Source organism: Petaurus breviceps, unplaced genomic scaffold (assembly GCF_028583685.1).
Source record: "Petaurus breviceps papuanus isolate PSGF00001 unplaced genomic scaffold, PetGlider_PUasm1.0 185, whole genome shotgun sequence".
Lineage (NCBI taxonomy): Eukaryota > Metazoa > Chordata > Mammalia > Diprotodontia > Petauridae > Petaurus > Petaurus breviceps.
The window spans coordinates 5,527,020-5,551,758 of NW_027185797.1; the positions used below are offsets into that span (position 1 = coordinate 5,527,020).

General features: G+C 36.3%; 1 protein-coding gene across 4 annotated transcripts in view; it reads right to left on the reverse strand.

The window, feature by feature from the left end:
• The window catches only part of DNAJC13 (DnaJ heat shock protein family (Hsp40) member C13), a 115,860-nt gene that overhangs the window by 62,667 nt on the left and 28,454 nt on the right, over window positions 1-24,739 (reverse strand). For 3 of the 4 annotated variants that reach the window (XM_069088374.1, XM_069088373.1, XM_069088371.1), the window contains 19 exons: window positions 23,133-23,339; window positions 22,945-23,040; window positions 22,500-22,591; window positions 19,035-19,201; window positions 18,791-18,870; window positions 18,542-18,711; window positions 17,444-17,543; window positions 16,725-16,832; window positions 15,493-15,648; window positions 14,494-14,550; window positions 10,677-10,798; window positions 8,790-8,865; window positions 8,465-8,560; window positions 6,907-7,050; window positions 4,742-4,756; window positions 4,025-4,107; window positions 2,349-2,502; window positions 1,136-1,239; window positions 889-1,048 (listed from right to left, as the gene is read on the reverse strand). In XM_069088374.1, the coding sequence (XP_068944475.1) occupies window positions 889-1,048; window positions 1,136-1,239; window positions 2,349-2,502; window positions 4,025-4,107; window positions 4,742-4,756; window positions 6,907-7,050; window positions 8,465-8,560; window positions 8,790-8,865; window positions 10,677-10,798; window positions 14,494-14,550; window positions 15,493-15,648; window positions 16,725-16,832; window positions 17,444-17,543; window positions 18,542-18,711; window positions 18,791-18,870; window positions 19,035-19,201; window positions 22,500-22,591; window positions 22,945-23,040; window positions 23,133-23,339 (2,187 nt within the window). The remainder of the gene's footprint in view (window positions 1-888; window positions 1,049-1,135; window positions 1,240-2,348; window positions 2,503-4,024; window positions 4,108-4,741; window positions 4,757-6,906; window positions 7,051-8,464; window positions 8,561-8,789; window positions 8,866-10,676; window positions 10,799-14,493; window positions 14,551-15,492; window positions 15,649-16,724; window positions 16,833-17,443; window positions 17,544-18,541; window positions 18,712-18,790; window positions 18,871-19,034; window positions 19,202-22,499; window positions 22,592-22,944; window positions 23,041-23,132; window positions 23,340-24,739) is intronic. The other variant, XM_069088372.1, reaches the window with a different exon arrangement.

Sequence of the window (24,739 nt, forward strand, 5' to 3'; positions counted from 1 at the left end):
ATGGGATAATTTATGAAAAAGTACTCAGAAAACTTTGAGACACAATACAATTAAACAATGGCAAAAGTAGTGTTTTAAAAGTTATTCAAAAAATTCCCTGAAATAATTTTTATTCAATAATATAGTAGCAAATGCAAGATGAATATTGCTCTGACAAAAAGCATATCCTGAAATGTAACAATCCGGAAAATACAAATCTGAAATACATCATTTGCAAACACTCAATCCTCTCAATAACTTTAGGTACAAATGCTACTAAAGAGAGTATACATATTAACAAAAATCTCAGAAGACAAAAATCAAAAAGATTTACCATGAATTTTTACCTCACCACCACCTTTTATCATTACATAGCAAGTTTTTGCCAAAAAAGAAAATCTGACTAATCTTTTTTTCCCCACATGATTCTGAAAGAGGTAGCGTTGGGAGTAAAGAGCTTGGACTCAGGAAGATGTGGGTATACACCCCACCTCTTACACTTACTGGTTTTGTGACAATGGGCAAATGACAACCTCTCTGAGATACTGTTTCCTCATCTGGAAAATGAGGTGTTAGACTGGGTGGACCTTAAAGCCTCTTCTACCTCTAAATCTAGGAACCCCACTCCAAATTTATTTGGCTTTTGAAAAACTGCAATTTAGGGCTTGAAAAGGAGAATCCTAAAGCTAACAAAAACCAGCAATCCAAGAAAAATGATATCATTTTATACTAACCCACTACTTTTCCCCCATCTGACCTAAATAAAAAGGCCTCCTTATGTTACAAAATGCTCCAGAGGATCTAAGGCACAGTAGGATTGATCAAAGGAAAACTGCAACAGAGAAACCTAAACCCAAATTCTTGATCGATGCCTTACAGCAAAGTGCACTTTAACAATAACATTCTTACCCTCTCTAACATTCCAACAATATATCTGGTGTCCCCAAACGGTCCTATTTCCTCATGACATCTGCCATAAACAATAGCCAGTGCTTGCAAACATAAACACTTCATGTTCACTTTTGGGGTGAGCAGGAAACGATGATAGAGCTCATTGAAAAACTCATACCTGAAATACCAAAATAAAGCTCACAATAAAAATAAGCATGAAAATGTAAAGCAGAAATAAACAAAAATGGTATCAGTGGTGGCTTACGATCGTCTGATTGATCCGCTTCCTTCATTTTCATCCTCCTCTAACAGTAATCTCAGGTAATAGTCTCCTATTTTTATTTCCTCTGCTAGGCAATCATACTTGACCTTTTTAAAATAAAAACAAAGTATATGATTTCAGTTGTAATTAAAGGACCTCAAGTGACAGCTGACTCTTAGCGTGCTCAAGAACTGCTTCTTATAATTCTAACTCTTCTTTGAGTGATAATCTCAGGAGAAACATTGAGTGACTTTTCAAAAACGCACCTAACAAGGCTTGCTATTTTAAATTCATAGGCATAACTGACAAGGCCTAAGGAATTTCAGTGTGAAACTTTTTTTTTAAATAGTTCTTTACATCACACAGAGAAGAAAATTCAATAGAAACTTAAAACTACCACACTATTTCAATTAAAGTCTTGGCAAAAATTTAAGTTGTTATTAAAAGAAGCTTTTCTTTCCCTTTTAGGGTATTTTATGGAATCCTGGATTAAAACCACTACCCAATGAGTAAGATAAAATACAGTAAATAGGACCACAGTTAAAAAAAAAACAAACTATGAAAAACACATTAGTTTTAACTTGAATTCAATGGCTTCAACATACCAAAATGATGATAAAAATCACGAATGTACCCTAAAGCCTTCCCTAGAATAAGAGCCTGGGAACTCAACAGCATGTGCACATCTAATGACATCAAATACAATCTCCTCTACTAACTTCTTTCCTGGTCTCCATACCAATAGCTGAAGAGAATATTATTGCCAGAAAATGTCTGCAATTTGTAACCAAATACAAGTTATCATGAAAACTTAAACAAGCCATGGGAAAGGGAGAGAAGAGTTAAAGCATGCTTCAGAGAAGAAGACTCAATAGTAAGGAAAGTAAAGATAAAAAAAAGAAAAAAAAAGAGCAGCTAATTAATTTGGCAAAAGAAGTAAGGTATATTTAAATTCTTACTGTCCCATACCCTCATTCTTATTCTAAAGTTTTTAGCTATTCAAATGTAAGACCTGCTGGAAGTAAATGCAGAAAACAGCATTTCAGGCTAAGGCAAAAAAAAAAAATTTTTTTTCTTTACAAGACAACTATTTCCAAATATTTCATTAAGGAGGGTGGATGTAAAGTCCATAGCTAAACAAGCAACTAAATAACTTCAAAATACATTACATTAAGTATTTTCATACAACTAAAGGCCCCAAAGAATAAAAGTTTACCTCAAATTCATGATGGTTCCAAGAGATCACATTAGCACTACCAAGTTCTCTGTCTATATTAAATGCCCTCATCTCAGATTCAAGACAGTCTCTCAGTTCTTCTCGTGTTTTAAAGTTCCAAATTAAATTTGACCTGGCATGGTCTTGAAGAAACCTGAAAAAACCAAACAAACCATATTTTAAAGAAGTTGGTAAATAATGAATATTTATAAACCTCACAATAAAATGAAACCTTTACTACAACCAGTAAGGCAATGTCAAATGCTGATCCACATTGGTGTAAAAATTGAAGAAAAATTCTGTGAAACTTATGTTAAGTTTGAAATCAATTAAAATGAAATTAGCAATACCATGCTTTTATCAGTTTATAAAGCACTTTCACAAAGCCACTAGAGCCTACAGAAAGTCTAGCTGCCAGAAATAAGACTTCAGGTTGGTAACCAGAAATCCTGGTCTGGATACTATATGAAAAACAGGGCTTGCCAGATGGGATATGGAACTACTGTTCTACTAGAGTGATTTTAGATGCAGACAAGGCCATAATCCCCTAACTGGGTACAAGAATTTTCAGAAAACCCCCTATCCAGCGTTAGAACCAGTCAACTGGAGGCTGACATAGGAAAGGGTCTGAAAAATGTAGGGACAGCGTTGCTTTCAGTATACAGTCTCATGGGAGGGCTGCTACTCATTCCAAGAAGGTCCAAAGCCCAAGCTGGTTTTAGGCCCTCCTAATTTTGAAACAAAAGCCCATACTGTATTCTCTTGTCTATGATGACCCTCTCTCCCCAGAAAAGTTCTCTCTGTTGTAGCCCTGGGTCAGAGCTGAGTACTTACAAGCACCCAATTCTGCTTCAGCTCCTCAAAAAGGGGTTAGACTTTATGAGTAACAACAGAAGACAGGACAAGAAAGGTGGAAAAATATGAACCTAACCACAAGGAAAGGTAATCAATCTCTCATCAACAAATTGTACCTAACTAGCGACTCAATTTTCTAACCACTACTTACAGAATGAAAAACATTTAAAGTACTCTTAGTGACAGAAAGATGTTTTAGGAAGTTCTACTAGGTAAGATATAGTCACACAGTACAGTGATAAAGTCTTTGTGGAAGAAGGGAGAAGCTGAGTTCTTTAGTAGGCTATACAATGCTCCTGGACTTCAGGGAGCATAATTCACTTATCCATACACAACCTTCTACCTTCTTAACACCCCCCTCCCCATGCTTAGCACACTGTCTTGAACACAGAAAGTATTTAACAAACTTGTTTTTACTAAAACTCTTCTCTCCTCCTTCCACCCTCAACAATATGGGTAAGAAATGGTATAGATTAGAAGTTAGTTAACTTGAGTAGTACTCAGCTGGTACTATTTGATGATCACACCAACTTCACTGTCTCCATTTCATAAAACAAGAAAACAACTATTCATCTACCTACTTCATGAAGAGAAGACTTTTTATAGTGCTAACTCCTGAGGAAAAATGCTGACTTTATTATAAATCACAATGCTAATGGAAGCCTGAATAATTGCTCGAATTCCTAGTTTAAAAAGCACTTTCATTTATTCGTTCTTTTAAAAAACATCTACAAAACAGTCAAGAGATACAAAGAAAACACTGTTATAACATATCAGCTATTCTGGTTTAATATACATTGAAAACATAACCTGAAATTTACCTGTAGTAGAAAAGATCCCAGTTGGCTTCGATTTTTATTCTCTGTCTTCTCTTTCTAAGTATCACTGGCTTTTGATTTAGATTCTGGAAGAAAAGGAAATTAAAAAAAAAAATTAAATCATCCAAAGCTGGTGCTATACCATGAGCTAAGTTCTCCCATACAGACAGACACACAAGTGTACATATTAAATCTACACTTTGCCTCAGCTCTCAGTAAAGTGGTCATTAAGTAGTTAGGAAATTTCTAAAAGATCTGAATTTGAGAAAATTAAACACATTAAAATGAGAATTTTACCTATAAACAAGTATCATTAATAAGAAACCATATAACATGAATGCTTGACACTGTGCCAATGTATTTTTTAACACAGAAATAGTGAATTTTTTTTTAAAATGGACTAATATCACTAAAAACCAAAAACTTCCAAGTTTTATGAAGTTGCTACTACTAAAACCTGCATTAGTTTATAGTAGTAAATTATGTGCAAATGTTGGCAAACAGTTAAAAGGAAAAACCACAGACTTGAAAACACAAGGAGACTGAATTCTTGTGGGAGCCAAGAAGACTTGAAAAGTATGGGACTGAGGGATAAAGAACTTGGTCCACATATCTGAAGTGAGACTCTACAACACACTAAGACAAAGAATACCAAAACAAGACTCCACATGCCAGGAAGCTAAAAACAACTGACATAAATCGCAGGAACTTAAAACTCACCATATTGTTTCTGTCCTGAATGTGTTCAGTAGAAAGAAAGAAAAAAAAGAATATTTTTAAAGGAAATAAAACAAGAGAGCAAGCTAAGATATGATGAGAATAACATCTATCATACAAATTTTCTCATATGGATACCATTATGAATTAATTTTAACAGAAAACAAGCCCAATTATTGTTAAAAGTAAAACTTGCTCAAAGTAGTTTAAAGAATTATGTGATCTCACTTTATTCTAAGCTAGATCACATGAAAACAGCTTCAAGATTTGTTTTGTTTCTACACTAGACCAATATATTTTGTAGAAAGGGAGAAATGTTGTAGTCTAATTTTTGAAATCCATATTTCCTATATGTTGTTAGCCTAGATTAAATAAGAGATATCTACTAAGACAACATGAACTAACAACAGAACCAAGAAGCTAAATAACTTTAGTATTAAGATTTAGAGGTTGGTCACTCATTTTCAAACTTTTACCAACATTAGACATTAGGTCTAATAAGTTTTCATTCTTTGTTAGCCCAAGTTGAAAAATTCCTGTATTGTTTCCTCTCTCTGGATTTGTGTTTACTTTCCTCAATTTTCACAAATCTGAGCAAACTGCAAAATAAGAAATTTTTCCACACTCAGATGCTATAAAATATCTTTGCCAAAACACGAAAGTTATCGTTGTCGTCATCATCATCATCATCATCATCATCATCATCATCATCTTGATCAAAATAAAAAAGCAGAAAGCAATATGGAGCAAAGCATAACAAAAAAAAAAGAAAGAAAGAAATAGAAGATGTGAAAAAGTATAAGTGAAAGCCTTGGAAAACGGCAAAACAAGCATTTACTGAGTAGTAGCTAACACAGAGCATCTACTCTGTGTCAGGCACTGTGCAAAGTGCTTTACAACCACCTCATTTGATCCTCACAACAACCCTGGGGGTGGGGGCTGGGATTATCCCTATTTAAAGAAGAGGAAAATGTGACAGGGACTGGTGAAGTGAGCTGCCCAGGGTCCCATGACTAGGAAGTGTCGGAGGCTGGTTATGTCTATTTACACTTCTCAGGAAAAGGGACGAGGCCTGTCATTTCATGGGTACAGGGAACTCCCAGGTTAGTAAACTCATTCTCCTAAAGTCCCTCACTCTCACTTCTGGTCTAAAGAGAGCTGCCTGGAGCCCTGAGTGGTGGGGACTGGCCAAAGGTCACACAGCCTTCAGGGATCAGATGCAAGTCTGGAACCCAGATCCTTCTTGCCTGAAAGCACTCCCTCTCTCTAACACACCCCATATGGCATGGGGAACAAACTAACTGTCTAATGTGAAGCATTCAATTAGTCATACTGAAAAAGACAGAAGACCCTAGATTAAAATCTACAAATAAACCAAGATTAGCTTTGGTTTATAATTGTAAGAAACAGTTTCATCAGTGATGTTAACAACACATTTTATATACATTAATATCAGTCCTTGACTGTCCTGGTAGAAGAACAAAAATGGCCAAAAGGGAACAGCTAATCTACAAACAACCATATGTCTCTACAAAAATGAAGCTGACTTTAGAGACATGGGCTAAAATCTGGAACTAATGAAAAGATTGGCCCTCTGATCCTGATATTAGAGAAAATACTAAGAACAATTATCTAATGCAATTTCATAATTTAATTTAGTTATACAGCAAGGTAGCAACATAGAAATAGTACCTTTCTTCTTTATATGAGTTTGTATTAAATGTTATGGCCGGTATGAGATTACCTAGTGACTCGGGGTGGCTAGGTAGCACAGTGAATAGAGCACTGGCCCTGGAGTCAGGAGGACCTGAGTTCAAATCTGGCTGTAGACACTTATCACAAAAACTAGCTATGTGACCTTGGGCAAGTCACTCAATCCCAACTGCCCTCCAAAAAAAAAAAAAGAGAGAGATTACCTAGTGACAAACTGTGTTATCTTTTTACAATGTAAAATTTATTTCTAAATCAGGATTTGAGTTCAAAGGAAAGCAAGAAGAAAAATTTTTAAATGGACTGACTGAATGAAATTCTATTTTAAGTCAGAGCTGTTTGCCAGTCAAAAGTCTGAAATTATTTGACAAGCATCTCAGATGACAAATAAAGCTGACCAAGATCTCACTGAGAAGCTAGAAAGGATTAGGGCAAACCTTTTCTTTTTTTTTTTTTACCTCTTTTTGAGCAATTCCCATTCTATCCCTCCAATGCATCAATACAAGATCCACTTTTTCTTTGGCAAATTTTTCAACTTCTTTAGCAGCTTTTCCAGCCAGTCTTTGCCACTCTGGAACTTTATTAAATTTGCCATATTGGTCCTGAGGAATGATGAAACCCATTACTTTAATATATACACAAAGATAATGACTTACAACCACAGAAGTGCTTTTAATATAAACTGACTACCTTCAATGAAGAAAAAATATATTTTAAAAATAGTTCTACTATGGGCAAGAGTGCTATTTTTTCAAATGAACTCAAAACAAGTAATGGTCATCTAGGTCAGTCACCTCTAAACCTTGACTCCATACCCTTACTAGTAAAAAGTTTTTGATCACACACCCTCAATGTACGTGTATAATATATTATTCACAATATGCATATCCTACTGAATTAACAATTATATATTTTGATACACAAAAAAATTAAATTTAAAAATAAGATAAAAATGAAAAAAATATATTTGACTACAGAGTTGATAGGGAACCACTGAAATTTAATGAGCAGAAGAGTGACATAGTCAGACTTCAGGAAAATCACTCTGGTAAGCATATGGAGGATAGATTAGAAAAGGGGGAGATCAGAGGCCAGAGAAGCCAACTGGGAGGCCACTGTAATAGAAAGGTGCTGAGAGCCTGACCCAGGGTGGTAGCTGCGTAAAGAGATGTTGTGGAGATAAGAATGCCAAACGAGGCAGCTAATTGTATATGTGGGGTAAGGAAGAAGAGTTAGGATGACTCCAGATTGTAAACCTACATGACTGAATACACCAGTCTGGAAAAGGGGTTAATTTGTGAGGGAAAGAGAAGGTATCAAGACCTATTTCTGTCCCATCCACCCTTGCCTGCTAACCCAATGCCTTTCATTGACTCACGTAAGACAAAGGGAGGAAGCAGAGCCCTTAAACACCAACAACTCCAAGTTCAGCCACGAGGTGATCATGGGAGAAGGGGCTAGAGGGTAGGATTTCTTAATGGTACCAGTGTAACAGCTGCTCTAAGTTCCAGGAAGATAAGAGTAAGAGTGGTTGGGTGACAGAAGTCTTAATTATTGGCTGCTTCAGGAAAAGCTGCATTTTCCTACTCTCTGACTGCACCCTTTATGGTTGGTCAGGTCTAAGATCCCACTCTGGAAACCACTGAGCTAGCTGAAGGGCCTTCTAGCTCAAGGTTTCTAATAGTAATCACCTACCTACTGCCTCCTTACCAGAATTTACTTCTCTACCACCACATAAAAGCTATCATGCTGGCTTATGAAAATTCCAAAAGGCATAAAGCACAACTCCCAACCCAAGGTTCTTATCATGTAAAATGGTAAATATAAAGACATCTCTCCTTTTTGCTGTTACTGTGAGGGCTCCATCTAGTTACTGAAGAGTAAATTACATGCAGTTTCTGATCTTTTTCTATAAACTTCAACATCACCAACAAATTTACAGCAGTAGTTCTACATTACAGAGGTTTAAGTTAACTCATTTATAAGTTAGTGATTTTTTTTGTGTTCTGTACTTACAGTTGCTATTTTCACATTATCTCTAATATGCATCCGGTCAGCATCCTTCTCAGGAACTGGGTCAGTGCTGTCCAGGTATGCCAGCAAACCTGGAGGCTAGAGTCACAAAACAAAACCAAACCATCTAATTTCAAAAGAATGGCATGAAACCAAAACAGAATGAAATATACTAATGAAATAAGACACTAAAACACAAAAGCTACTGTTATTTTAAGTATTATGATATTCTATTAGCAAGACATCTTTATATACTTAATATGCAAACTGTTTCTTATTAAAATTTTTACAACCTACATGAATCTTTTTAGTGTCTCATCTGACTTACCAAAATACGTTTCAACAAATTTGTAGCGGTTGCATTTTCAGCTGTCCAGAGGCCCACTAAATGTCTACTTAGCTGTCTGAAAAAAGCAGACGTTGAAAAAGGTTTGCTGCTTTATCTCAGCTAGAACAGAAAGGAATTTTTAAGAACAAGATATCATGTAATTATAAGAAATATGGCTATAATTTTAAAAGTTATTAGACTGCTGTTAATACAGCCCCCAAAAAGTTTATTGTTCTAAAGTTATCCCTCCTTTTAAGATAGTAATTAAAATATCACTACAATCTTTAATAAACTAAAATGATTAACTGATAAAGTTAAGGTAAATGATTAATCAGTAATTTTCAGTAATTAATCAGTAAATAAATTAATCAGTTTCTGTATAAGGGGGATGATGCATTTATTCCTGAAAGAACAAAGCACAAGCAACAGACTCAGAAATGAATGCAGATCTGTTACCAATACTTAGTTGTAGATAATGTATGTCAGTACAATAGTTTACCTGTAAGTTCAAATTTGAAAGCTACTTTATTATAACAACAAATTCATTTAAGACTACTCCCCAATTTTCACTAACATCAGTGGCTGGACAGTTTTCTAGTATTAAGGTTGAGCTAGCGAATCCAAATAATTAATTATAGCCTAACACTTAAAAGCCAACAAACTTTTTTTTTTTTTGCCTTCTGGAGGGCAATTGGGGTTAAGTAACTTGCCCAAGGTTACACGACTAGTTTTTTGTGTGGGTGTTAAGTGTCTGAGGCCAGAACCGAACTCAGGTCCTCCTGACTCCAGGCCGACACTTTACTCACTGCGCCACCTAGCCGCCCCCAACAAACTTTTAATATAGACTTTTACTACAAGTTTTACTTTTTATGCAGAATATTTGCCTTTTCTACAGTAGACAACAGAAACACTTCTCTCAGAATTGTCCTCTTTCACGCAAATTAGAATTTAACTTCAATGATATTTGAGGGTGGACACAAATTATTTTAGAAGTCAATAGTCATAGCTAATTAGTGGAACTATGTAAGGAAGAGATCATCATACCCCAAGAAGAGAGAGCTGCATTTGTGCTAATAGGGATAGTAAAGGACCAAAGGAAAATCAATCAAGTATTATACACTAAATATGAATCATTAACCTATACTTTTACTCATGGTGATATGCTAAAAGCCTATCAAAATTTTAAGTACTTTCATTATTGTCTTGTTTGGGAATGTACATTAACGGGGATAAAGGAACTAGAAAGGGTCTACAGAAAAGAGATATCAATAATTAAGAAGCTAGACACCAAGATCATTTAATAAACATATTAAATACTTGTGTGTCAAGCAGTGTGCTAGGTGCGGAAGAGACAGAAAGTTTAGAGAAGAGCAAAGTTTAAAGAAGCTAGGATTTGTAAAGTTTAGAGCAGATGGAGATTCAATGCATTGGTTTTCAAGTATCCAAATGACACTTATAGGGAAAAAGGTTCCTTAATCAGCAAAATAACTGATTAAAATACGTTGCAACATCTACCTGACTGGCAATATTCACAACAGGAAAAGCCAAGGGTCACCAGCTTACACAGACCACTAGGGAAATGAAACTTTGCTAGACCTAGATGGCTTCTCTACATACTGGAAGCTTTTTTTTAAGACTGCTTTCCATGTCTCTAGTCCTACTATTGTGTCTGTGTCTGACGCTACTAAAACACATATAAAAATATTAATTTCCCACCAAAAACATTCATGTGGCCAAGACACAAATCCTTTCTGTCCAATATTCCCAGAAAGAAAGGGATGGGCAAAAAACTAAGAATGAAATATTTGCATTTGCTTAATTTTTCAAAACTCATAACTGACTTAAATGTATTCCTTTGACTGTCACAGCAAATTTAATGAAACTTACCTATTTGTAAGCATCCTTTGATCTGAGCTTATTGTAAACATTGCAGTATGTAAGTGTCGAGGTAAGGCACCTTCACTAAGTGCAAGTTCTTGCATTTTGGTAGCAATTTCTTTATCACCTTCCTTCAGAAATAGGGAAAGATGAATAAGACAAAAGTCTCTATTAAGTTATCCTAGTTCTCAAATTTTTTTTTTTTACAACCTTGAGTAAATTAGGTACTATGAGATATCACACAGGAATGTATGAACAAAACAAGCACCTTCTAATAATCTAAACAAAAAGGCAAGTAATGGCCTAAATTAAAAAATATTGTTTTTCTTAGGAATATTGTTACTTTTAAGTACACACACACACACACACACACACACACACACACATTTTGAGGGGGTGTGTGGAAGCAAGGCAATTGGGGTTAAGTGACTTGCCCAAGGTCACACAGCTAGTAAGTGTGTCAAGTGTCTGGGGCTAGATTTGAACTCCTGACTCCAGGGCTAGTGACTCACTGCACCACCTAGCTGCCCCACTTTTGAACTATATTTTCACATTTATTTTGCCACTCCCCTCCCCTCCAAGGTTAGTCACCTCACTTCCTACCAATCTCCACAGGACTAGACTTCAAATACAAACATTTACTGGCAACGAATAATACGTTTTCTCCACAGTTGCAAAGGAAGATTTAAAGCAGAGCAACTTGAAGTTTCATTTTGGTTCCTTGCCAGATTTTTAGCCCTCCACATTTGGAATGCTGTTTATTTTCACTATAACTGCAACCCTTATTCAGTAAGACAAGCATTCATTAAGTGATTATTATGTGTCAGGCACCATGGTATCTACTAGGGCGAAAATACGCACACAAATAAATACAAAATAAAAACAAAGTAATTTGGGAGGAGAGGGCCACTCTCAAATAGGGGAGTCAGAAAGGGCCTTGTGTCAGAGATAACACTAGAGTTGAGCTTGGAAGAAGGCATCCAAGAAGTGGTGGTGACACAAGAGTGCTTCTGGCACACAGACCATGCAAAGGCAGGAGTGAAAAAAACGGCATATTCCCATGCACTGAAGAGCAAACAGTCCAGTGAGGCTGGGGCAGAGCATACACTGGGGGTGATGGCCCATGTCTGGAGAGACAGCTTGGAACCAGACTGGGAAGAGCTTTATTGGATCCTAGAAACAAGAAACACACTAAAGCATCGGCAGATGAGTGATAGGGTCATTCATTCACATGTTTTAGTAGCATGAACTTGGCAACTCTAAAGAAGCTGGACTGGAAAAATAAGAGGTTAGAAGGAGGGAAATAAGATGAGGAGGCTGAAGCAATAATTAAGGCAAGAGGTTATGAGAACCTGAGCTCGGTGACAGTAAAACGAGTGGAGAGGAAACAGAGAAGAGAGATGTGAATGAGTCAACAAACTTGGCAATGTGACTAGAGGTGGGGATCAAGAAAGGGTGAGGACTACTCAGTGATTAAAAGGACCTTTGATAGGCAATGGAAAGTTAGAAAGAGACTTTGTCTTTGTTTCAAGTATGCTTTCTTTTGGAGGGGAAATAAGTTCGTTGTGGACATTAGGAGTTTGAGGTAATTATGGATTATCTAAATGGAGACACCCAAGAGACAACTACTGATTTAGGACTGCAGCTCAAGGGAGAGATGAGGTCTGGATGAACAGACTAGAATGCCATTTGCATAGTGAGGGCAGTTGAATATATAGGAATTGATGAGATTTCTAAGAGTGTAGAGAGAAGTGAGCCCAGGAGAAAGTTGTTAGGTATAGCCATGCAAAGGCTGTGCATGAATGATGAACCAAGCAAAAGAGACAAGGATTTGACTAGACAGATGAGGTAACAGTATAAATACCACCACCACTACCACCACCAAAATCCAGTGAGTAAAATCCAGAAGAAAGAAGTATTCAATAGTATCAAACATTGTAAGCAGGTGAAGCAGGATTAAGAATGAAAAACAAATCTATCCTATTTAATAAAGAGATCACTGGTCAGCTTGGAGACATTTCATTCAAGTAGCAGAAGTTAAGGCCAGATTGCAACAGTTGTAGAAGCAAGTAGAATGTGAAGATACAGAACTAATGAACACAGCTTTTTTCTGTGAAAGATATAGGAAGAGAGACCAAGGGCAAGGCAGGTTCAAATGAAAGTTCAAGGTTGAGATCACAGAAGTGTGTTTGTAGGCAGCAAGAATAAGCCAGTGGATAGAGCAAAAACTGAAGATCAGGGAGGAAGAGAGAAAAAGGAGGGTAAATTCCTGAAGGACAGGAGGGATGGGACAAATAAAGGGGTTGGCATTGCCATGGAAAATGACCACCTCTTTCTCCTATCTTTGATTTACTGCATATACTAAGAATTCCTTTTGTCAAAAGACTTATTAAAAAAAAAGGAGTTACAATTCTAGAAAGCAGATAAGCATTTTAACAGTTTAAATGTCTATCAGAGATCAGTAAAAATAAATACCAGTGTTATGGCCAAACTAGGGCTGTTATTTGTTTCAAATACAGTCACCAATCAGTGCTAATGTTGCTGGCATTTGCAAGCAAGTTTAGAATATTTCCAGGTTTGGATTAGGAACTTTTTTTTTTGGTCCTATGGTAATATCTGTCCTTGGCTGCTTCTGGCCCTGCAGGGGAAATCAGAGACTTGTGCTTTTCAAGATGAACAAAGGCTGAGCCTTACATGAGTACAGGCTAGAGGGAGGGAAGGAGGAAGGGAAGAGGGAGGGAGGGAGAGAGAAGAAGGGGGGGGAAGGAGGGGAGAGAGAGAGAGAGAGAGAGAGAGGGGGAGAGAGGGGGGGAGAGAGAGAGAGAGAGAGAGAGGGAGTGTGTGTGTGTGTGTGTGTGTGTGTGTGTGTGTGTTATCAGTTCATCCTGTGTTGTAGATGCTATTATTATCTTCATTGCCTGACAAAGGCTAAGTGACTTTGTCAGTATCACATAGATATTAAGTGCCTGAGGTAGCATTTGAACCCAAGTCTCCCTAACTTGAAGTCTCATACTCTATTCGATATGTCACCTAGCTGCCTTACTTTCTACCTTCCACAGGGCCCAGAAGTGTCTTTTAAGTATATTTACTGAATGAATTGAGCCTACTTACTAGGAAACTAGAAATAACCATTCTTGAAAAGGAAATAATCAATAAAGGATATTTCCTAATAATCTATATTTTTCCTTTACCTGGTCTTCACAAATAGAAACTTTAAGAGTAATTTAAACATAGAATCTTAATGCTTTTATTTGGAGGAGCAAAGGGAAAGAAGGAATACTGTCTCTATAGAAAAATTTACCTTTTAAAATACATGAATATTAATGGGATACTCAAGGAAAACCACAAAGACAGGAGTGGCATCATAACTTTCTTTCTGTGTTCATTTTGTTTTGTTTGTTTTTGATTTTTGGAGAGGTGAAGGCAGGGCAATTGGGTTTAAGTGACTTGCCCAAGGTCACATGGCCAATAAATGTTAAGTGTCTGAGGCCAGATTTGAACTCTTGTCTTCCTGACATTGCTCTATTCACCACGCCCCCTAGCTGCCCCTCTGTGTTCATTTTAATAAACATAAAATTATGCTGGAAGAGCAAAAAACACTAATTCATTTGTTCTGCCCTTCACTCCAATGATGCTAAATTTCTTTAAATATATAGTTACAGTACTGCTGTAACTACCAAAAGATAACCCAGAGCAGAGTTAAAACACTTTTCTTACAATGTTTTTCTATCACAGCGGAAATATATTCAGTTTCTATGATCATATCAATACAAATTAAAAAACTATTTTTTTCCTTTAAACTCAGAAATTCCAATTGTATTCTCACCTCTATTATTGCCTTCATAACCAAACCAGCTCCTTTTATAATTGCCATGGAAGGGTGCTTTAAAAGGGAAGAAAACGAGTCAATTATCAATCAGAGCACTGGTTAAAAAGACATGACATACAGTTACATGTTAATTAATAATTTAAATAAAATAGGATATTGTTGACATGTTATACTTTGACAAACTATTTTATACTAAATTACATTAGAGCTAAATATTAATGAAGAGCCCCACACTAAAAGGGTAACAGGATTATAGAGCATGTGTAATATTATAGCATTCATGCAAAGTAATAATATACAGGGCTAAGGAATAAAACTAACTTTCCAGAAGAAATGGGTGACTTGATGTAAGCTCATCATTCCTGGGAAACATTTCACTACAAAAAAATTTGTGGAAGGACTACTAGGAAGAGAGAATGAAACAAGAAATTTTGATCTTGGCATAACTGGTGACTGAAAGGGCCATGGAAAGATTCATGAGGACATATAAATGACTACACGCCATCACCAGAAAATGACTTGTATGGGATAAGTAGCATTAAAACCATCAAGGTTTTGTGTTACTATAAGAGTATGAGCAAGCAAAAGGGATGACAAATGGATAGCAAAGATGCTGTATTGGAAACTACATGAAAAATGACTAAGAACCTAACAGGTGGAAAAGACTGAATTATTTTGCTGAAGAAAACACTGTGCCTATAAAGTATAACAGAGTAGAAATTAATTTTTAACACTATTCGAAGTGGGAATGAAGTGTGAAATAGCAAAACAACCATCAAGAAAGAGTGGATTAGCAGTAACCTCACATCATTATAGAAAAAGCTTGCTAATTTTATTATACCTCCAAACCAAAGGAATGGTTTTACAACACAGAAACCGTAAAGGAAGATGTCAAAATCTTCCCTTGCAACACTGGAAAATATCAAATCATACTGTTACCCCCAAAAAGTGCTTTTCTAAGACTGTCATGAAAAAAGAAAAAAAGCCAAATCTCACCTGAAAAAGTTTAAAGAGGGTTCTTCCATTGGACGCAACCATCTCCAAAAGCATATCAAATTGCTGCCCTTCAGTCGTCTCGCTATATGGAGCACAGAGGGCAAAGGTAAGGAAGTCCAAAAGTGAACTAATAACTAGGGCACCAGTCCCATGATCCTGAAAAACAAAGTAATTCATTGTTTCGTGAACTTCTCAAAGATGCACTCAAGTTGTTTAAGGAAAATTTCTGACATTTAACTAAACTGGCAGAATATTTAATTTTCTCTTTTCATAGTCACTATGAAAAGTCATTTTGCAACATGTAAAATATAATCCAAGAAGTCTATAGATACTAAAGAAGAATTAATACCAATTTCAAGAAAACTAAAGCCTCTTTAGACCTGAATGGACAATCAGACCTACTCAAGCAATTAAAAAAAATTAAATGAATCAATATCACTCGCAACAATCAGTTATTTGTACATTTTTTTTCCTGCAATAGGATCTAAAATTGCTACTACCGAAGAGCTAAATCACTAATTAATTAAATTCCTAAATGTCAGAAGTTTTGTCTTATGATGGCCACTAGAAAGAAGAAAAGATTTGTCTTTAGAATTTGAAAGTAAACCTGAAAACCTTTCAGAACTATCTTCTGCAGATGAAGGTGACTTCAGTGTGATACATAATCTCCCTTGCCCAACTGTACAATCACCTTACATTACCTTGCCTTATATTTCTCTCTGTGGGTATATTATATCTCTACTATCTCTCCTCTGCTCACCTCTCTCCCCAGCAAAACATAAGAGGAGACTATCTTATTGTTCTTCTTGTCTTCCAATTCCTAGCACAGGCCTGGAGATACAGCAGGCACTTAACTCCTTGCTGATCTGAATTCAAACATATCCAAAGAGGCTGAACTATGATAACAGGTTTAACAGATGGTGCCATCAGGCAATTGTAGACACTGCACTTAGAAGAAAGGAGACTTGGGTTCAAGTCCTGCCTTAGACATTTACTTGTGAGGCCCCAGGGAAGTCATTTAATCTCTCAGCCTCAGTTTCCTCTTTTGCAAAACAGAAGAAATAGCATTAACCTTACAAAGTTGTGAGAAGCAAAGGAAAACCAGCATCAAACGCTTTGCATGCCATGAAGAGCTAGACAGATGTTAGGGGGAGAGGGCACCATAATCCATTTTTACACAGCCTTTCAAAAGCATAATTCTTCCTATTTATAAAAGCTTGTTCACTACTTACCACATGGGAATTAAATTTTTCTAATAAGTTTTCCAGAAACTTCTTTGAAGAAAGAAGAGATGCTTTGTTCAACTGCTCTTGTCTCAAGTCATAGTCATCATGCATTGGCTAAAACAGTTAGAAAAAAATCACTGAGAAGCAGACTCATTTGTCATCATCTCACGGTATACTCATAAGAATGTTCTTTTTGAAACCCATGAAAGAAAATGTCCTAAAAATGACAGTTCCCAAGTATGAAAAGAAAAAAAAAGCAGAAGATACATAATCTCCTAGGACTGCTGTGGCTTCACAGAATAATCACTGCACACGACAGGGGCCAGTGCTCACTAAAGGTAACAGTACAAGGCAAATAGCAGTTCCCATCTACACCAACTGGGCTGCACAGCTTATTTAGCAATTTCTTCGCACGGACACAGAATTTACAGAAATGCTAAAATTAGCAGCAAACTTTCATTCAAGATAAATATATCAACTATTTGGATTTTCAAAATCAAATATTTGTTGAACTACTCAATATCTCTGTAAAAAGATTTTGGCCACAGCCTTCCTAGCTGAACTCTTATCCTTTTTCATGAATAAATTCAAGATTATACAACAGCAATTAATTCCTGTGTTTGCAAAGAAACACGTGTACATGAAGTCTTCTGAAACCATGTCTTTGAGCTTACACAAAATTCAACTTAAATGAAAGCTCAAAAAGAACAAAAAAAAAAACTTACACACATGAGGGCACAAAGCATATCGATAGCTGCATGTGTTACACCATCGTGGCTCCTCTTAAGAGCTTTCACCACCTTCACTCCAAGCCGCTCCCGAAATCTTTGAAATAAAAGCCACAGGTGTCCCAAATTACCACCACCTAGTACTTTATGCTTTTCATTCCTAAAATGAATAATAGTGCCAACCCTAGATTTCTGCAGTATCATTTCAAGACCACAAACCTCACATTTCTACTGCCTAAAGGTCATTAAAAAAATTATTTATTTACTTTTAGTTTACAACATTCAGTTTCACAATCCCTTGAGTTCCAGATTTTCTTCCCTTTCCCTGCTTTCTCCCCTCCCATGAGGGCACACAATCCAAAAGAGGCTCTACAAATACCTTCACACTAAACATTAGTCAAGTTGTAAAGAATTATAACCAATGGAATGAACGAGATAGAAGGAACAAAACAAGAGAGAGAGCAAGTAATTTGTTCCAATCTGCATTCAGAGTCTGTAGTTCTTATTCTGGATGTGGATAGCCCTCTCCATTGTGAGTCCCTTTGGAGTTGTCTTATAACCTTGCATGGCTGAGAGGAGCCCAGTATATCAAATGCCACAGATACACTGTGTGTATATTATGTACAATGTTCTCCTGGTTCTGCTTCCCTCACTCTGTATTATTATTAAGTTTGTCTCCTCATTTCTTATAGCACAATAGTACTCCATTACATTCGTATACCACAACTTGTTTAGCCATTCCCCAATTGGTGGGCATCCCCTTGATTTCCAATTTTTTGCTACCACAAAAAGAGCTGCTATAATTGTTTTTTTAACGAGTCCTTTTCCCACTTGTATGATCTCTATGGGATACAGTCCTAGAAGTGGTATTTGCTGGGTCAAATGGTATGCACATTGCCTAAAGGTCATTTACCCTTTACTGCTAATGTGTTAAAAATAGGACATCTTGAGTTAGAAACATTTTTCATTTTGAAATAATTATTTCTAACTAGAAACTTTTGCCATAAGAGAAGGAAGCTACTCCATTTCAGATCAACCTGCCTTATATATAATTTTAATTCCATATAATAAATAGATACAGGAGAGGCTACTCACTTGGGAAGTTGTGTAAAGGCCAGGAAGCCAGCCTTGGAAGCCACAAGTCTCCTCACAGCTTGGAACTGGCTCTCAAGCTCTGCATTGGATGCAACCACATCGCCCTCCTGTGAGAGTAATGCTGTGATGGCATTGTTGATCAGTTTCTCTTTGTTTTCTGAGAAGAGACCCTAGTAGAGAAAATACCCGTTTAGTTGTTTTCTCTCAACACCCAGTTATCAGTCAAGAATTCATGGTGTTTGCTCTTACATCCTGTGTTACTGCATGCAGAACTCCACTGTAGGAAATATTAGCATTGAACCTGAATACAGCATCAGCAAAATTGCCATCTGCAAAAAGAGAGGGAAAAGGGAAGGAAAAAAGGATTAAGTAGGTTCCCATTCTGTTTAGTAGGACATTTAGAAAAAAGAAAAAAAAAATTATACATATGTGTATATATATGCATGTATATATATATGTAATAGAATACAATAAGATTTGAAACTGCACTTACTTGGAGGCGTAGCTAAGAACCTGAGGTGAAGGCTTTCTACTTCCTCATCCACAGGCATGCTGAGCAATCCCCATCGCTGACCTTTATGTGTGGATGTCATTTTTACACAAACATCTCGATTACCAGAGGCTCTTACTCCATCCAACAAACTAGCTAACAAGGAATCTCTGAGCAGAAAAAAAAAGGAGGTGGGGGGAGAGGGATTCAAAATACCATACCCCCACAAAAAAAGTACTTTCATTCTCAATGAGTACTCATCTTCTTTGATTTGCAGGACATCCTCCCTACTTCCTAGACGGGGTTCTATCACACTCTCCTACCTTTCTATAATTAACCCTTTCTCTACCTCTTTCCTAGCTCCTTGTATTCATCTTGATTCTTTAAAATGGGAGAAATTCCATTCTTCAACCCACCCTTTCCACACACTCTCCCTTGGCGATTTAATTAGCTCCCACAGTTTCAACTATCACTTCCATGCAAAACCTCTTTGTAGCCCTTTCTCCTAGACTCTACAATCATACCTCCAACTAGAAAAAAAAGACAATTTCACTTGGGTGTCAAACAAGCAAGCATTTAAGAACCTACTATGTGCCAAACACTTAAATCAAAACAAAAACTAAATGAAATACAAAGACCTTGGAGGCGAGGAAAAGTCACCAAGCAGCTGAGAAGGCCAGGAGAGATCTCATTCAGAAGCTCAAGTCAAATGTGAAGGAAATCAGGAGTTACAAGAGGTAGGGTATGGAGGTACAACCCAGGTATGGGAACCCCTAGTGCAAAAGCACTGAGATTATAAAATGTACCATGGTATAAGAAACAAGGCCTGCTTGACTGAACTGTAGATGGAATGTGTAAGGAGATGGAATGGTAAATTGAGATCAGGTTGTAAGGAGCTTTAAATATGCAGAGGTATATATAAAGCCGTTAGCTTTGGCAAAAAGATTTCCTTTTCAAGAGAGACTGAAGGAAGAAATAGGGTATATCAAGAAGTTATGAGATCAAAAGAACTAGTCTCTTGGCAAATGCCTAGATTTCCTTAGTAAAGTATGAGGCAGTCTTTAACTAAGAAGGTTGGAGAAGAGGGTTTTGTGGAAAACTTCACAAGAAAAGAAATTTAGAAGTTACTGTGGTAAGTGGGTTGGAGAATCAACTAGGGAAGACTAAAAGGACTGGCTTGCTATGGTGAGGGCCCAGTTTGGATCAGTTAAGAAATCTGCGATAGGTCCAAAAAGCTTGGTTGCCTGACTTCTGCCAACTTTTTCCTACTCACACAGACTCAATACGTGTAAGACCCGATTCATCATTCCTCTCAAATCTGTTCCTTACAATTTGACTACAACATCATTACCCCTATCTCCCATTTGCAAAAAAAAAAAAAAAAACCAACCTCATTGTTATCCTTAGATATGGGAAATAAGGGGAAAGGAAAGATTTATGAAATTTTTCTTTTCATCTCCTATACCCATTCTTTCCTTCCATTACTACTACTTTAGTATAGACTGTCATTATTACCAGTTTGTACTATTATCTTCCTGCCTCCATTCTTTTTCCTCAATTTATACTTCATATTACTACCAAGTCTATCTCTATACACAGATCTGGTTATATTTCTCCTTGTATATATTTACATATATATATAAAATATGTAATTATATAATATATATATTATATATTTTCCATTGAGCTCTCAATGCGTGGCTTATGCCTTCTGAATAAAATGCAAATTCTCTTGACTTACTATTACTATTTACCTTGAAAAGCTGGGTCCAACCTACCTTTCTAGTGTCATATTCTATTTCCAGTCAAACTAGACTATTCAGTTTCTCCCATACACATCCTGAGCCTTCCACATCTCCTCTCTTTTTAATCTCACACTTGGTCTATCCTATCTCTGTGCCACTCCCACCCATCTTTTAAAGTCACCTCCAGAAAGTCTTCCCCAATTGATAGTGACTTTTCTGCCATCAGGTCTCACAAAGCACCCTTTCTATTCATTTGTCATGTATTACGCTTATTTGGGTGTATTTTCTGACCCCTTAGTAGACTGGTAAACTCCACTGGTGCTAAGTGCAAAAGAAATGTTAAGGATATGGGGAGATTTTAATTTAAAAATGGCTTTAGATTAGTAGAAATATGAGCTTAGAAATTCTTATAGGCTTTTTAGTTATTGAACTCCACCTAGAGTACATTGCTACTGCTATTTGTTTACTTTAAAGGAAATGTCATAGCATAACAGTTCCAGGTAGATTTACCCTATCTTTAAATGGCTAGTTCTAAAAGTGGGGAATCTCAGATTAATACCATCTGGACTAAACAATTAAGGGAAGTCAATAACACTGCACAGATATACAGTGTTTTTTTTTGTTTTTTTTAAGCAATTGGGGTTAAGTAACTTGCTCAAGGTTACACGGCCAGGTGTTTCTGGGTGGGTGCTAAGTGTCTGAGCCTGGATTCGACCCCCCAGGTCATCCTGACACTGGGGCCGGTGCTCTTACTCATTGTGCTACCTGGCTGCCCCTTATACAGTGGTTTTTAAAAATTCAGTTACTATTCTATCTCCCTAGCTGTGGCCCACTTAAGCAATGTCAAGAGTGCCAATCACACCAACATACTGGTACATTCACAAGATTTGGTTAAGGAGAACTCTATCACAATGTGTACAGATACAAGTCAGATACAAGTGAAAGCAGACCTAAAACAGACAGAGCAAAGAAAAGTGGGGGTAACTAGATAGTACTTCCCTCTAATCAACTCCTGAACCACCAAAGATGGTAAAAATGCTAAGAAACATTTAAAACTAAACAGGAAGACCATACTGGCACATCATCATGAACACTTTTAAAGAATAATCCATAGCCTGATAGGAGATATATATGAATATGTGTGTGTATCTGCTTCACTGTTTCATTTACTTAATTTATGTCCATAACTTTTACTGGGTGTTTGAAAGAAATGTTTCCATCATTAGTAAGCTATAGATGCCCACGGCTCTCATCTACTATAATGGTATGTGGTTTTTATGGAAATGCTACAGCTAGGTCACCAATGTGAGTTTGAATAATGCAAAATTCAATTAGTGTTTAAGAGGTTTATACCATAATAATAACAACAAAAGTATTCACATAGCATTTTTTGTGTTTGCAAAGTGCTTTGTATACCATCTCATTTGATATTCAAAACAACCTTGGGAGAGAGGTGCTATCATTATGCCCATATTACAGATGAGGAAAGTAAATGATTAGCCCAGAGTCACATAGCTAGCAAGTGTCTGTAGCAGGATTTGAATTTAGGTCTTCCTGACTCCAAAGCCAGCATTCTAACTACTATGCAACCTGCCATTCAACAAGTTAGTTTAGGAAATTTTCATTTATAACAAAGATTGGTATTAAGGATGATCACCTGTAATTTATGCCAGTGAATTAACATTAGAAGTATTTTCTAGTCTTGAAACAATTTTACAAATACCTCTCTGTTGAAGAATATTTCCTTATTTGCCCCTTTATAAATTCAATGGTAAAAAGCTGCGGATTTTCAAAGTCACAAACCAGTGCGAATACCTAATTGGATAAAAAAAATTTTTTTTTAATTTAATGTTGAGAGGAATCTTCAGAAAGCTTAACTAGCCTGAAAACGCAAAAGTCAATATTGCTTCTAAGTGCTTTAAGTTTATATTGCAGATTTCTGTGCATCTCAACATGTAAAAAAATGTTTGTGAGTAAACGAAAATTTTTTATATCTGTTCATTTAAATAAGATATTTTTCTGAAATGCTTAATTTTTCTAATGTAAAATGTTAAAAATCAGTTCCAAATATGAATTTCTAATCTATAACCCACAATAAAAAGCAAAGGAAAGAATGATTCTATGTTTTGCCAAGAGATCTTATATAAATTGGTAATGTTGCTACTGACCTCCCCCAAAGGCTTCAGTGTTGCAATATTGTAGGTTGCTGGATCACGTTCAACCAAGCAAGTTTCTGTAAGAGCTAATACTCTCTTTACAGGTTCCTTTAAATAAAACACACATTGGAAAGTTAGTCAGATGAAAAAGAGAGAACAGATGAAAATGAAGAAATTTTTATATTCATTGCAGATCTTACCGAATGTCTAGGAGATATTTTCTGAACAACAAACTCTGCTAATGATGTTATGGATTCATCGCCACTATATTTTCCAAAGCGAAGGTTTAAATACTGTTCAAATCCTAAGGGGTCTTTCCTGGTCCGCAGCGAAATGCCTATATAGTTGCCAGCATGGTCTATTGCACTCTTGATGATTTCTTCCCTTTGTTCAGATGCAAACAGATGCTACAATTTTTTTTAAAGTTGAAAAAGTCAGATTTTCAAATTGTTTTTACAAAAGCATTTATATGCATTTAACCAGCAAAGGAAAAGCAGTTCAGAAAAGAAGTATTTCAAATAAAAGTAGGAATGTCTTGTGATAAGTTATTGTAAAATACAAGCATTCCAGTTTGTGATTTAAAAAAAAAAAAAAGACTTTTTGTGGGGCGGCCAGGTGGCGCAATGAGTAAGAGCGCTGGCCCCGGTGTCGGGAGACCAGGGATCAGTTCCCGCCTCAGATACTTGGCACCCACACAAAATAACTGGCTGTGTAACCTTGAGCAATTTACTTAACCCAAAATGCTTTAAAAAAAAAAAAAAAAGATTATCTGAATATAATTAAAAACAAAGAAAAATCTGCATCTAAATATCTCTATTACATGTGTTTTATATTTTCTAAACCTATGTAGCATCTGCATTGCTTTTCCCCTGAGCAAATCCCACTTTTTCCCCATAGTTTTCATATGAGCAGTTTTTCTATTAAATATTTAATGAAAAATCATTAAGTAGTGCCAAGGAAACAAAGAATAGGAATGTAGACTATTAGTAGAGCTAAATTCCTCGGGAACCAAGAGTTAAAAAAAAAAAAATCCAGTAGTAAGAAATATGTATTCTCTCAACCCTGATGTATAAACTATACACTGGGTTTCATTTCTCCTATTAACTAGCTTCATAAGCTTGGGCCACAACTTTGAAAGGTTTTGTTTCATCTATAAAATGAATGGGCTATCCTTTAGAAATGCAAAAATATATGCATAGTACTGTATAATATCGACCCAAATTTTATAATAAGGTACCATAAACACCCCATAAAAAAAAGAAAAAAAATTCAGACCTTTTCGCTGGTACAAAGGGAGGGCCAAAAAATTTTATGTGGATTTCCCAAACTGTGGGGGCATCGTGGCCCTAATCATTGTGATGTGGAAGGAATAACTCCATACTGAAACCACACAGGTGTGATAATTTCAGCATTTATTATCTATTTGTAAGCTGGTCAAGTTAAAGCAGTCTTTAAGTAGTCTACTATAATTTGTAAAAGGCTCAGAAACTCCAGGGTTGAAAAGTGAATACAACTACCAATGATCTTTAGTTTTGTGAGGTCTCAAACACCTGAAAGACCTCAAAATCTAGAAGACACAGATGAAGCTAAATGGGGAGAAAACTTTTTTCAAAAAGAAGTCAAGGTTAACTTCATTTAATCTAATTCTTAACTATCAAATCAATAAAAAGAGAAGCTGTTTAGTGTAGTGGATAAAGAGCCCATCCTGGAGTCAGGAGTCAGGAAGACCCAGGTTCAAGCCCTGCTCCTGCCATACACTGTCTGTATATGTCTAAGGGAGACACTTGGCTTTTCAAAGCTTGCAGGT